This window comes from Panthera onca, chromosome D4 (assembly GCF_046562875.1).
Source record: "Panthera onca isolate mPanOnc1 chromosome D4, mPanOnc1 haplotype 2, whole genome shotgun sequence".
NCBI lineage: Eukaryota > Metazoa > Chordata > Mammalia > Carnivora > Felidae > Panthera > Panthera onca.
The window spans coordinates 13,610,275-13,624,201 of record NC_138351.1 but is presented as its reverse complement, the minus strand read 5'-3'; the positions used below and the strand labels follow the sequence as shown (position 1 = coordinate 13,624,201).

Below are 13,927 nucleotides of genomic sequence, written 5' to 3'. Positions count from 1 at the left end.
CATATATGATTCAATTTACAAATGTATTTAAAAACACATACTATATTAGGTCAAGGTAAACAGATAACTAAAGACAACGAATGGTCACTTACTATCAAAGATTGACTATGTCAGTCGTATCTAAATCTTTACAGAAAAAGTCATAAAAGAATAATCACAAAAAGGTCTGAGGCAGGACATGGGAAACACCTTTAAACTGGAAGCCATGTTCCTTTCCCCTAGAAAGAACCCCCCAATAGCTTTTATACCCCCTTCTATATTGTACTTTCTATAAAATATCCAAATACAAAACAAAATATATAGTCAGTTCTGAGAACAGTTGCAGGGACATTCACAGTAAGCTGGCAGTTATCTTTTAGGAAAAGACTTGTGAAGACTATTCACATCTTTTTATAGGATTCTGTGGAATCTGTGTCCATTAAGGCCAAGCAAACGTAATTCTACTTGTAATAAGGGAGATTACAATTGAAGGAATACACACCCAGTTGCCCATTCTCTTCTGTGAAAATCAGCATATTCTCCTCCTTGCCTATTATTACTTTCAGAATCGGTGAGAAAGCGCATAGCCTAATAGCTTGGATTGATAATCTCCCTGCCTGTACCTTCCTCTCTCCTCTCCCACCAATCCAAATTCATTGGATAGAAGTCTAGGTCAGTGGTTCTCAAAGCGTGGTTCAGAGACCTCTGGGGATCCCTGAAACCATTTCAGGCGAATCATGAACCATTTTCACTGTTGTAAGATGATCTCAGTTGCCCTTTTCACTGTAGTGATATTTGTACTGATGGTACAACAGCAGTGGTGAATAAAAATGCAAGCACTCTAGAATGAATCTGGGTAGTAGCCCCACAGTGTACTTATAGTTAATAGATATTTTAAAATGCCAAATTCATATTCTTGATGACAGTAAAAATTAATTTTATTAAATCGTGTATTTTGAGTATGTTACTTTTTTAAAGTGTAATTGACCTAACGTTGTATTAGTTTCCGGTGTACAATGCAATGATTTGATATTTGTATACATTGCAAAATGATCACCACAAAAATCTTGTCAACGTTTGTCACCATAGTTGTAAGTTTTCTTTCTAGTAATGAACACTTTTAAGATCTACTCTCTCAGCCATTTTTAAATATGCAATACAGTATTATTACCCGTAGTCACATGCATGCCATACATTACATTCCCATGAGTTTTTATAACTGCAGGTGTGTACCTCTTGATGACCTTTACCCAAGTAATCAGCCCCCCAACACTCCTCCCCTCTGGCAACCAATCCCCTTTCTGTTATCTATGCATTGTTTTGTTTGTTCATTTGTTTTTTCAACTACAGGGCAATCAAATGGTATTTGTCTTTCTGACTTATTTCACTTAGCATAATACCCTCAAGTTCCACTTCTGTTGTCACAAAAGATTTCATTCTCTTATTTTTTTTAAACGCCCCCTTCTTTTTTTTCTTAACATTTATTTAACTATTTTTGAGAGACAGAGAAAGAGTGGGAGAGGAGCAGAGAAAGAGAGAGACAAAGAATCCGAAGCAGGTTCCAGGCTCTGAGCTGTCAGCACAGAGCCTGACGTGGGGCTTAAACTCATGGACCGTGAGATCATGGCCTGAGCTGAAGTCAGACGCTGAAACGACTGAGCTACCCAGGTGCCCCAAGATTTCATTCTTTTAATGGCTTAGTAATATTGCAGCGTGTGCACGTCTCTCACATCTTCTTTACCCATTCATCCATCAGTGGACACTTACGTCGCTTCCATGTCTTGGCTTTTGTAAATAATGCTGCAATGAACACAAAAGGTATCTTTTCAAATCCGTGCTTTCATTTCCTTGAATAAACAGCCCGAAGTGGAATTACGGGATCGTATGGTAGTTCTATTTTTAACTCATGTGCCTCTTGGTCATCTGTAGGTCTTTGAAAAAATGTCTATTCAGATCCTCTGCCCATCTGTTATAGATTGGTTTTTTTTGCTATTGACTTGAATGAGTTCTTTACAGATTTTAGATATTAAACCCTTATCCAATATATGATTTGCAAGTATCTTCTCCCATTCCATAGGTTGCTTTCTTGGTGTGTCGATGGTTTCCTTTACCGTGCAGAAGCTTTTTAGTTTGATACAGTCCCATTTGTTTATTTTCGCTTTGTTGCCGAGGCCTTTGAAGTTGATTCCAAAATAATTACTGCCAACATCCATCCATGTCAAGGAACTTACTGCCTGTCATTTTCCAGGAGCTTTATGATTTCTGGTCTTACATCCAAGTCTCTAACTCATTTTAAGTTGATTTTTCTGCATGGTGTAAGAGAGTGGTCCAGTTTTCCCAGCACCATGTATTGAAGAGACTACCCTTTCCTCATTGTATATTCTTACCTCTTTTGTCACAAATTAATTGACCATAGATACATGGGTTTATTTCTGGGCTCTCTGTTCTGTTGTAATGATCTATGTGTATTTATGTCAATACCCTAACTGTTTTAATATAGCTTTGTGATATAATTTGAAATCAGGGAATGTCATGCCTTCAGGTTTATTTTTTCTTAAGATTGCTTTAGTTATTTGGTATCTTTTATGGTCCCCAAAATTTTTAGGAGTTGTTCTAATTCTGAAAAATGCCACTGGAATTTGGAAATGAATGGGACTTGCACTGAATCTACAGATGGCTATGGGAAATATGGACATTTAAACAATCTTCTGATCCATGAGCACAGAATTACTAATAATACTAATAATAATTACTAATTATTTATGTCCTATTCAGTTTATTTCCTCAATGTGTTACAGTGTTCACTATACAGGTCTTCTACCTCATTGATCAAAGTTACTCCTTTGCATTTGCGTTTTCATTTCCTTTTGTAAATGGGGCTGTTTTTTTTTTTTTTTTTTTAATTTTTAATGTTTTTTGTTACCTATATTTGAAAGAGAGACACACTGTGAGCGGGGAAGGGGCAGAGAGGGAGACACAGAATCTGAAGCAGGCTCCAGGCTCATAGCTGTCAGTATGCAGGGCTCAAACCCACCAACCATGAGATCATGACCTGAGCTGAAGTGAAGATGCTTAACCGACTGAGCCACCCAGGTGCCCTGGGACTGTTTTCTTAATTCACCTTTCAGAGTACCTTGTTAGTATATAAAAATAGAACAGATTTTTGTATGGTGATTTTGTACCCTGCAACTTTATCGAAGTTGTTGATTAGTTCTACCAGTTTGTTTTGGTAGAGAAAGGTTTAGGGTTTTCTATGTAAAATCCTGTCACTCACAAATAGTGACAGTTTTACTTCTTTTGCTTTTTCTCTCTTGCCTAATTGCTCTAGCTAGGCTTGCTTGCTTTTTTTCAAGCAGAGGGACAGATTTTTTTTTTTTTTTTAGAGAGCACAGGAGGGGAAGAGAGGCAGAGAATCTCAAGCAGGCTCCACATTCAACGCAGTGCCCAACGTGGGGCTCAATCTCACAACCGTGAGATCATGACCTGAGCTAAAATCAAGAGTCTGATGCTTAACCGACTGAGTTACCCAGGTGCCCCGAGCACTTCTAATACTATGCTGAATAAAAGTGCACAGAGTGGGCCTCCTGGCCTTGATCCTGATATTAAAGGAAAAGACTTTAGCTTTTCACTGTTGAATATGAGGTTAGCTATACACTTGTCATATACAGTCCTTACTATAATTTCTGACACTAATTACTGTTCTATCCTTATCTGGAAAAGGAGAGGGAGAGAGAAAGGGCCTACTGAGTCTACTAGACTACCTTCATGGCATTATTGTAAGCAAACCAAACATGACAGTGATGTGTCCTCTAACACCTGAAAACAGGCACAGAACCACTAAATTACTAATATTGTTGGTGCCTTTCTGATGACTGAAGATCATGTTTCACAGCTGAGCTTTTCTCCATCGAAAAATAGATGGGCAAGTAGAACACTGTCAGAATTGGCTATGGCCCCAAGATCATCTCCTGTTGGCTGGTATTTAATGTGTATTTGGAGCAATAGGCAGCATTTTCCCTGCTAACTAATTCCAGGAACTAGAACATTCAACACTGCTTCTTATGAAGCTGCCAGGACTTCTCCTAGCTTCAGACCATCTGAGCAACTCTTGATGGCCAATCCCCTCCTTCCTGGAGGTCAGAAGAGGCATATGTGCTACCGTGGGTGAACCTTAGAAGAACAGGTCAAACTGTCAGTCCTGTGCCGACTCAGATATTGCTGTTGCTGAGACTGGTATTGCTGGTAATGTGATCGTGGGGAAAGTGCTCTGTTGTAGTGGAAAAGCAGCAGAGAGGATATGCTGATTTCAAGGATGCTCCCTGAGGATCCTTCAAGTCTGTAAAAACTGCTGCAGTAGTTGGGTGAGCTGAGCCGGAGATTCCTGGGAACTGTGCTGCATGACTGACAAAGTCTGTGGCTGCGGCTGCTGCTGTGTAGCCAAAGTAGGGCAGGCAGTCACCACCTGACCCGTAAGCATAGTGCTAGGTACCAAGATGGCCCCATAAGCTACAGGAGCAGTTAGTAATTTAATCTCTAATCACAAACTGCTGACCTTGAGAAAATCTTGTCTGTCCTGAGTGAATGCAGTTACTGCAGCACTCTGGGTACGGTTTTGTGGCATACTAGGTGGAATGGGGACCATGCTTCTAGCTACGAAATCATAATAGTGTCCATACAGTGGGGCTGTAAGAGTGCTGTGACTGGAAAGAGGTGTTTACGGTCTGTGCCAGCTCAGTATATTCTGTTGACTCTGACGATGTACTTTTTAAAGGCTGCTGTCGTGTCCTATGCAGAGTGGAGCCAATGTGTCCAATATTCATTCCACTTTGATTTTGGTTAAACAACCTGGTCATTAATATTTATAGATACAAGTTGCAAGATGTTAGATGAATTCAGAAGAAAGCTGAACAGAATCAATATTCAACCCAGGGGCTGATCACTTTAAAACAAACAAAAAAAAAAACTGCAGCCCTTGGGGCGCCTGTGTGGCTCATTTGGTCGAGTGTTCCGCTCTTGATTTTGGCTCAGGTCGTGGTCCCAGTGTTGTGGGACTGACCCCCGCCTCGGGCTCTGCACTTAATGTGAAGCCTGCTTAAGATTCTCTCTCTCCCTTATACCTCTCCCCTGCTCACTCTCTAAAATTAAAAATTAAAAAAAAAAAAAAAATCTTCAGCCCTTAACCATGGACCATTTGAAGCTGTTCTTGAATTTTTCTTTTCTTATATCTTCTTCTGGCTGATGAATATTTGCCTCTATCATCCAAGTCTGTTGCTCTGATTGGTCTCTCTAGATGCTGCATGGCTCATAACTGAGCTAAAAATTGACACTGAGACATGTTTTAAGGAACTGGTACAGGTGCAGCTTAAGACATCAAGCTGTATTAATGACTGAACAACAGATGGGGAATTTATGGACTAAACAATCACCTCCTTTGTGTCATCTTTTTAGGAGCTAGTACATACTGTCTGGGAGGAGTGCAACTATCTGCTGGGTCTTGGTTGGTGTTGAGGAATGGTCTGAGACTGCTGCGTGAGATAATTTTCTTGAACTCTGGAAGGAAGCAGAAGGGGCTGGGCTATGATCACACCTTTCCAATACTTCGTTGAGACTGGGTCTATAGGATTATCAGACCCAGAATCTTGGCCTTTGTCAGCAGTTGTCTCAGAAAGAGACTCTTCAATGCCAAGTACTCATCTTCCAGTCCCACCTACTGAGTTAATTTACTATGGTGTGACTACCAACAACAAACTCTGGCCTTGAATTTCACTGATGATAACCGATATGATGACTGTGAAGCCAAATCCACTGTGGACCTTTGATCAGTGAGCTATAGCCACATGACTTGCCTTTCCCAGACTGCATTAGGTGCTCATGACATTTTTGCCAAATGTTCTAGACCATCCACATGATGTAATCCTACCCTGATGTCCAGAGAACTTCAAATGGCAAATGCTCTATCACAGGTAATTCCTTGTAACCTAGAAATAGAATTCTAAACTACGTCTAGATGTCTAAAACTCTTCATTAGGCTCTTCAACAGTACACATCCTTGATGAACTGAGGTGTAGCTCATCTGACAGTAGCTACAATACAATCTCAATCATCATAAGGCCTATGACAGCTTGTATAGTTCCTTCAAAACCCTTCCGTGGTGAAGTGTTTAATGATTTGAAATTTCCTATAAATTCCACATATTCATAAGTGTATTACTCCTTTGGGTCTACTGTTCCTCAAAGCATATGAAAAGAGAATTCTAACTGATTTTAAATATTCAGGCATTAATGAATCACTTTCAAGCAGATGGGTACAGAGTATTTTATAAACCAGTGAACGTTCCCTCTCTGAGATAAAATACTTTGATTCATAACATCAGATGGTACACATTAAAGTGATGAAGTTACATACTCTCAGACACAAATAATATGCTCCCATCTATCAGGGATGCTTGAAAATGAAACACCAAGAGCCTTGAACATTGACTGTGTAAATTCTTCACTACTGAGGAATGCAGGTTTCCAGTACTGTCAAATGTCACTGGCATCTGACTGTAAAGTGATTTGTTTTCAATTAAAAAAAAAAAAAAAAAATCAATGCTCTTCTGCAGAAGAGATTTCCTCTTGTGCTCATGTGGAACTGTCTGGGCTTCCTGGATCTGGATGTCTATTCCTTCCTGAGGTTAGGGAACTTCTCAGTTATTTATTTCTTCAAATATGTTTTTCTGCTCTTTTCTCTCTTTATGCTTCTGGGACTCATATAATGCAAAAGTTACTCTGCTTGATGTTGTCCCTTAAGCTATTTTTACTTTTTAAAATTATTTCTTTTTTGCTATTGTTTTTGGGTGAATTCTACTACCTTGTCTCCCACATTACTGATTTTTCTTCTGCTTCATCTAGTCTGTTGCTGGAATCCCTCCAGTGTATTTTTTGTTTCAGTTACTGTGTTCGTCAGCATTGTGAAGTCTGTGTGGGACTTTATTTGTATTTCTCCTTAGCGAAGTTCTTGCTGTATTCATTCCTCTTGTTTTAGGACCATTACTTTGAATTCTTTTTTAGGTAAACTATCACCATTTCATAATGGTTCTTGTTCTGGTGTTTTATCTTGTTCTTTCATTTGGAACACACTCTTTCGTCTCTTCATTTGGCTTGATCCTGTGTTGATTTCTTTTTTTTTTTTTCTTTTTTGGTCCTGTGTTGATTTCTAAGCAGCAGATGAAACAACCTTCAACCCTCTCAAGCTTCAACAAGTCTTGAACTGGCCTCATGGAGATGAACCCTGTCATTCAACTGTGCTTAGCTCTTGGTTGTCACATGAACCTTTGTGGTCTAAGCAGCCTGATTTATCCTCGATACAGCCCAGTTGCTGAGGGACTGCCAAGCGCTGTGAGTGTTCCAGAGGATGGGATCTCAGTCTGCCCCTAGTTTCGGGCTGAACAGAAGCTAGAATAGAAGCCAGAACTTCAGGCAGCAGCTTTTAAGCTATGCAAATATATATAGAGAGAGTCCTACGGGACCACAACCATAAACCCTGTTGGCTTACACACCACACAATCTGGAGGGGTCTCCTCGGAAACTGCTGCAAAAATGAGGGCTCCAGAGGAGCCCTTTCTCGGAGGTACTGATGGGCTGTGGCAAGGCCAACACACTGTATGACAGAGATGACATCTCCTAGACCATGTTGCCTGAGGACAATTCTGTAGCCTCTAGATGTGTGGTAGTCCTGGAGCCCCTGAAGCTGTGGTTCTAGGACGAAGGGGTCTTTTCCACAGGAAGACTGGAGAGTGTTTCTGATTGCTGTCTATGCAGGGCCATGGGATAGTAACTTGCCAAGAACTCTCTCTGATCATTTCAGAACCTTGGCCACCCAGCTCTGGCGGGGATGTGGGCATGGCATACACCGACCAGTGCCAGCAGATTACAGGCAGAGTGCAAAAATGGTGCCCACCAGTGCCTCTGTCCCAGGAGGAATTTCCATTAGGCTCCTGCCTCTTGGGTGGATACTTTAAGATTAGCAAATGAATCTCCTTCACATATGGTCTGACTACTTTTCAAACAGTTACTTTGCCCAGGGTCCTGTAGTCTTTGAATGAGCTCTTTAAGAGCAGAACCTGTATTCTCTACTGCTGTACCTTTCTCCTAGATATAAGCCCCCTTGGTTTCCAAAGCCAGATGTTTTGGGGACTCATCTCTCTGGTGCAGGTCCCAAGGGTTGGGGTGCCTGCTGTAGGCATAAACTCCTCAGGGAAGAGCTCCATATTTGTGATATGGATCACAACACTACCCGAGTATTGGTCACCACACTAGGGGCGGGGTTTTGAGTGAGACCCTATCTCTGTAGTTCCTACCCACCTTGATGTGGACCTTACATCCCTTGTTACAGAAGAGCAGTTCAGCTAGTTTTCTGATCTTTTTCAGAGCAAACTGTTTCATATGTAGCAGTTGATGTGCTGTGTCTGTGGCAGGGGGGGGAATTCAGTATCTCCCTATGCTGCCATCTTGAACCACCTCCCCATGGTAACTGACTACATACACCTTTATAATAGCGTGATGAAGTATAGAGTACACAGTACTTCTAATGTATACCAAAGTATGATGGCGGCCTCAAGGAAAAGCATTTGTGTGACTGAGTTGGGAGCTAGACTACTTTTTTCATGAAATACCAGTTTTTCTTGAAAGAATAACAGACAAACTATGGTTAGACTCAGGTATCTGGCAGACTGTTCCTCCCAACCCAAAGTGAATGAAGTGAGCCTATCACTTCAAGAAAAATAACTGATAAAATTTGCCCCCAATGATAAAATTCAACTTTCAAGTGAAAAGTAGAATTTGGAAAATCTACTGTAAGCTTGACAGCTACCACTGTAAGCTTGATAGCTTCCCAATTCTTAAAGATCCTTCTGATGGGATAGGAAATTAACATAATTATTTTCTTTACACAATGAAATGTCAATATTTGAGAGACCTATAAATGACCAATGCATGATGGAACAAGATCACTGGGTAAAAGATCCAGTTACAATACAATGAGTTTTAACATAAGAATAATCTACCTCACTAATTGCAGACTCCACAGTGCAAATGAACTTTAACAAACCACAATCTTGGCAGGTTTTGATGCAATATTAAACAAGACGATATAGGTAACTATCTGAAAATTCTATCAATCTACTTCAAATCAACCTCTCACAATAGACTGAAAGTAAAAGCAGATATGAAATAAACAAGTAACTTTATCAAAAGAGGTTGATAAAAATGTAAAACAATGCCACTCTTCTTGCTAAATGTATTTTGTTTGAAAAACAGTGGTTTTCATAAATATTTTAAACATTCTGTTTTAATTACTAATGTGGTATAAATATCACTAGATATATAAGTGAAACTTCCTCAGGGTCCTCAATAACTTTTAAGCATGGGAAGAGGTCCAGCGGTCAAAACAGTTGATCAAAGGACAGAAGAACAGCACTTAAAATTCACCAACCTTTGCCCTACAATTTTATTTTGGGCAGTAGGATTAAAGTTTGAGGGAAATTATTATAAAACGTGTTTTTGGGAATTGCATCAGCCTTACAGGGTACAGGCATACCTCAGAAATATTGCAGATTTGGTTCCAGACCACTGCAATAAAGCAGGTCAAAAGAATTTTGTGGTTTCCCAATGCGTGTAAGAGTCATGCTTACACTATGCTATAGTCTATTTAGTGGGCCACAGCGTTGTATCTAAAAACAATGTACGTACCTTAATTAAAGAATACTTTGCTGCTTAAGAATGCTAAGTTATCTGAGATTTCATTGTCCTAATCACTGATCACAGATCACAACACATAATCAAATAGTTTGAAATAATGTGAGAATCGCCAAAATGTGACACAGAGGCACAACATAAACAAAAGCTACTGGAAAAATGGTGCCAACAGACTTGCTTGACACAGGGTTGCCAGACCTTCAATTTGTAAACAAAACGAAAGAAAACAATGCAGTATCTGCAAAGCGCAATAAAACGAGGTATGCCTATGTAACTCCTAATAGCCTCGCAGTGCTTTGTGCCCGCCCCCTCTACCCAAAGGGGCTGAATGGTACCTTCCTAGTTTGGAACTAATTTTTTGCTCCAGTTGTCTTTTCTTGGTTTTCCTTTCAAGAAGCTCCTTCTTCTTCTGTCTAAGTTCATTGTCTTTGTGTTCTAGATGCTTGTTTCTCTCATACAGGGCAATCAGCCCTGCTTCCACGGCTTGCAGTTTTCTATTAATTTCCTACGAGATATTCAAAATTATTTTAAAAACAGATCTACTTAAAGTATTACAAATCCAGTTTATATTTTCTAATACAGTACTCAAAATAACCAACCTTTAGCTGTTCTTCTAAGTGTCTTCTTTGCTCTAGGTCCACGGTGACTGTGAGAAACTGGGCTACTTTCAGGGATGTGTTGCTAGAAATAACTTTGTTTGAATAAAAGGAAGTTTTCACTACGTACTTTTCTTCTGCTGTGTACATTTGTTTTAACCGGGTTTCTTGTATTACCTGTCAAACAATGTCAAACAAGTATTAGTGCACATGTAATAGTAATTAAATATTTTTAAAAGGATTAAACCATTGAAAACACAGGCCAAGTCCATTTTAGAAGATCAAAATATATTTTCTTTTCTTTTTTTTTTTTTAAAACTTATCCAGGTACATCTCTAAAAAGGTGGCTGATACACTTCAGATTATTATTATGGAAAACACTGAAGAAGAGAGAAGGGAGAAAACCAAAACATCTGTAGCAAAGGTGGCTACGTTTCTACCTGACTTTACAATCTCTCCTATGTTAAGTGTCCTTTTGGAGTTTTGCTGGGTCTATGGAGGAGATACAAGGAACCAGCTGCCCGAGAGACAAAACTGTGGGGAGCTCAAGTAAATCATTTACTCTCACCTTCCCTCAGTTCTACTGTTCAGAGACACATGATCATATTCAATTCCTGTATATTTGGAAGAATACTTAAATGGAAACACTTTACTTCAAACTTTTTCTTTGCATTTTTTGGAGATCCTGTCTCTCAAGAACTTATACAAAAAGTTTCGTAAACTAAAGCACGTTCTAAACACAAAAATGTTACTATATTTCTGTATATTAAGAATAGTAGTACAGTTTTTTCAGATCTCTGCAGCCTCACCACCAATACTCTTGTGGCTTGCTTCTAACCAGAAGTTTATAGTCTAAGTAAAGAAATAAGACATACTTAAGCACACTTAGTTCAACAAGGTATAACGTGGCATCTATAAACTGCTGAATACTCTGGAATGAAAGGAAAGCCTAGAAGAAGTTAGCCTACTCTAGTTCTAATGAATTTAAATTGATAGAGATGGTGAGGGAAGGGCACTCCCAGCAAAAAGGACATCCTGAGTTAAGGCTGGCAGGAGATCCTTTAACCAAAGGGGAGAGTCCTGGAAATTAGAAAAATTCCATGTATGGTCTTATCCTGTTTTCATAAGATAGAAAAGAGGTGTACCCACATGCAGAGTTCTAGTATTCATTTCCCCAAATACTTCCCAGGATGTAATTTTTAACCAAAGACACGGGCAACTTACTATAATTAGCTTGGTGGGGTGTCCCTGCCCCCTGGCAAAATGCATTGGTAATGAGCCTTCATTTCTTATCTGCTGTCAGTAAAGTACAAAGAGTCCCTATATTACAAATAAATTGTCCTAGGGATACTGGTACATGAAGTGTTAAAATTTTAAAACATATTTTTAAATAAACCCAATGTAACAAATAGTAGTTAGGTCTCTAACTGGGTCCTAGATACTTACAAGCAAAAATATGCAACCTGGTGTTATGAAAAAAACCTGTTTTGGATGAAGAGATTTCTCTCCTGTTTCTGTCTGTAACAGAAGCAATGAATGTATTTTGGAGTCTTGGAGATTTATATGAGGAGTAGAGAACTCCCAGCAGCATTAGCACAATATGGGAGCTATGAGTTTGTGTGCTATGCTAGCCAGGAAAATGAGATCCTAAAATGGAGGTCATTCATATAGAAGATAATATTTTTTTTAAGTTTATTTAGTTTTGTGAGAGAGAGACAGAACGAGTTGGGGAGGGACACAGAGAGAGTAGACAGAGATGCCCAAGCAGGTTCTGTGTACTGACAGAGCAGAGGGCAATGTGGAACTTGAACTCACAAACCGTGAGCTCATGACCTGAGCCAAAATCAGGAGTCAGATGCTTAACTGACTGAGCCACCCAGGCGACCCTCATATATGAAATAATCTTAAGCAGCAGCTAAAAGAAAGAAAGGGCTTACTGAAACAGTTCTCTATCCCAGCCTATCATCCTAAAGTGTAATTTATCTGAAAAATAATCTAGAATACAAGAACTTAAATGACAAAACCATTAATATAATGTCTCAACATAGGTTTGTCAAGCAGGGAAAAAAATGAGGTAAGAGTGACAGGTGTCTCTTTACAGGCCTCAGCTTTCTTCAATAAATACAGATCTAGAGTATTTACTCTAGGGGCCTCCACATCACATCTGTCATGAAGTATTAGTCAACAGTTTTCTGTTTTATTAAAAATGTTTTGTGTTGTATTAAAAATGTAAATACAAAGAATTTCTGTGTGGTTAAAAACAACAGAATGACCTACTTCTTGAATATGCTAAGAAGTTTTTTTTTTTTAATTTTTTTTTTAATATTTATTTTTGAGAGAGAAAGAGAGCCCGTGAGAGCATGCACACATGGGGGAGGGGCAGAGAGCGAGGGAGACAGAGAATCGGAAGCAGGCTCCAGGCTCCGAGCTGTCAGCACAGAGCCCAACACGGGGCTCAAACTCACGAACAGCAAGATCGTGACCTGAGCCCAAGTCGGACGCTTAACCGACTGAGCCACCCAGGTGCCCCAAGAAGTTTGAACAAAACAAGGTTTGGGTACTGATTCAGTACTTCCTTACCCGTTCAATTTTTTCTCTGGTCCTTTCAGTTCCTACAGGAACTTCATGAATATGATAATGGCAGCAAAGAAAGCTCATGACGGGATCAGGTGCATCAAATAACTCTCGCAAGTAAGAGAAAAACCCATACTGTCTGAAACGAAAAGCACTTCTTAGATTTTTCTTCTTAAAAATCATTTACAGAAATCTGACAGTCGACAAGTGGCAAATAAACAAAATGTAATTTAATGATAGTACAGAAAAAGTTTTTCTTGGTGTCTTTTAAAATCACTTAAGTGATTAAGACTTGTCAGAAAAGTTTATTAATATATTCATGATTACAAACTATTTTAATCTTTTTTGTTTCTTCCATTGTGTTTACATTTAGAATGTCTACTTACATCCAGAGTTAATTACTTATAGCTGTTCTATAATTGCAAATTTTCCATTTAGTCCTTCTGGAATTATTTCTGCGTTATGAAGTGATGATCTGTTTTATTTTCCCAATACCTAACCAACTATTTTAGGATCTTTTAGTAAACAGTCCAATATTATTGCACTGATTTGAAACATCACCATCATATAGTAAGTATTCCATGGTTTGTCTGTTCTTAGATATTTCCTTATTTTAGACTTAAGTAGAGATCCTAAAAAGGAATAATACAGCCTATAACATCCATATTTATGTGAGAGATAATTAAAATATATATAAGAGCTGAACATGGTTATTCAATATTCAAAGTAACAGGTTAGTTCTAATAATATTTTTAAGACTTACTTGAGGTCATTCAGAGATCTTGAAGGGGCTTTATCTGCATATGAACTCTTGGGAGCAATAACAGCATTTACTCTTAATTTTTTATTGTCACGAATCTGAATATAAGGAAAAGAAAATATTTTAATTACCATATACTATCAATCAAAATGATTTTTTAAGTTACATTCCTCCTGGCATCCATGGGATGATCAGAAGCTGGATATTTAATGGTACTTATTATTTTTTTTTTTTTAAGTTTATTTATTTTAAGAGAGTGAGCATGGGAAGGGCAGAGAGAG

The 13,927-nt window shown here is 38.8% G+C and overlaps 1 protein-coding gene and 2 pseudogenes across 2 annotated transcripts in view; all 3 read right to left on the bottom strand.

Moving 5' to 3' along the window:
- SMC5 (structural maintenance of chromosomes 5) overlaps positions 1-13,927 on the bottom strand; it is a 96,078-nt gene that overhangs the window by 23,093 nt on the left and 59,058 nt on the right. For both annotated transcript variants that reach the window (XM_060610088.3, XM_060610089.3), the window contains exons 12-15: positions 13,650-13,744; positions 12,893-13,025; positions 10,316-10,489; positions 10,052-10,221 (exon numbers count right to left, since the gene is read on the bottom strand). In XM_060610088.3, the coding sequence (XP_060466071.1) occupies positions 10,052-10,221; positions 10,316-10,489; positions 12,893-13,025; positions 13,650-13,744 (572 nt within the window). The remainder of the gene's footprint in view (positions 1-10,051; positions 10,222-10,315; positions 10,490-12,892; positions 13,026-13,649; positions 13,745-13,927) is intronic.
- LOC144614083 (circadian locomoter output cycles protein kaput pseudogene) lies at positions 3,883-4,973 on the bottom strand (annotated as a pseudogene).
- LOC144614084 (circadian locomoter output cycles protein kaput pseudogene) lies at positions 4,675-6,536 on the bottom strand (annotated as a pseudogene).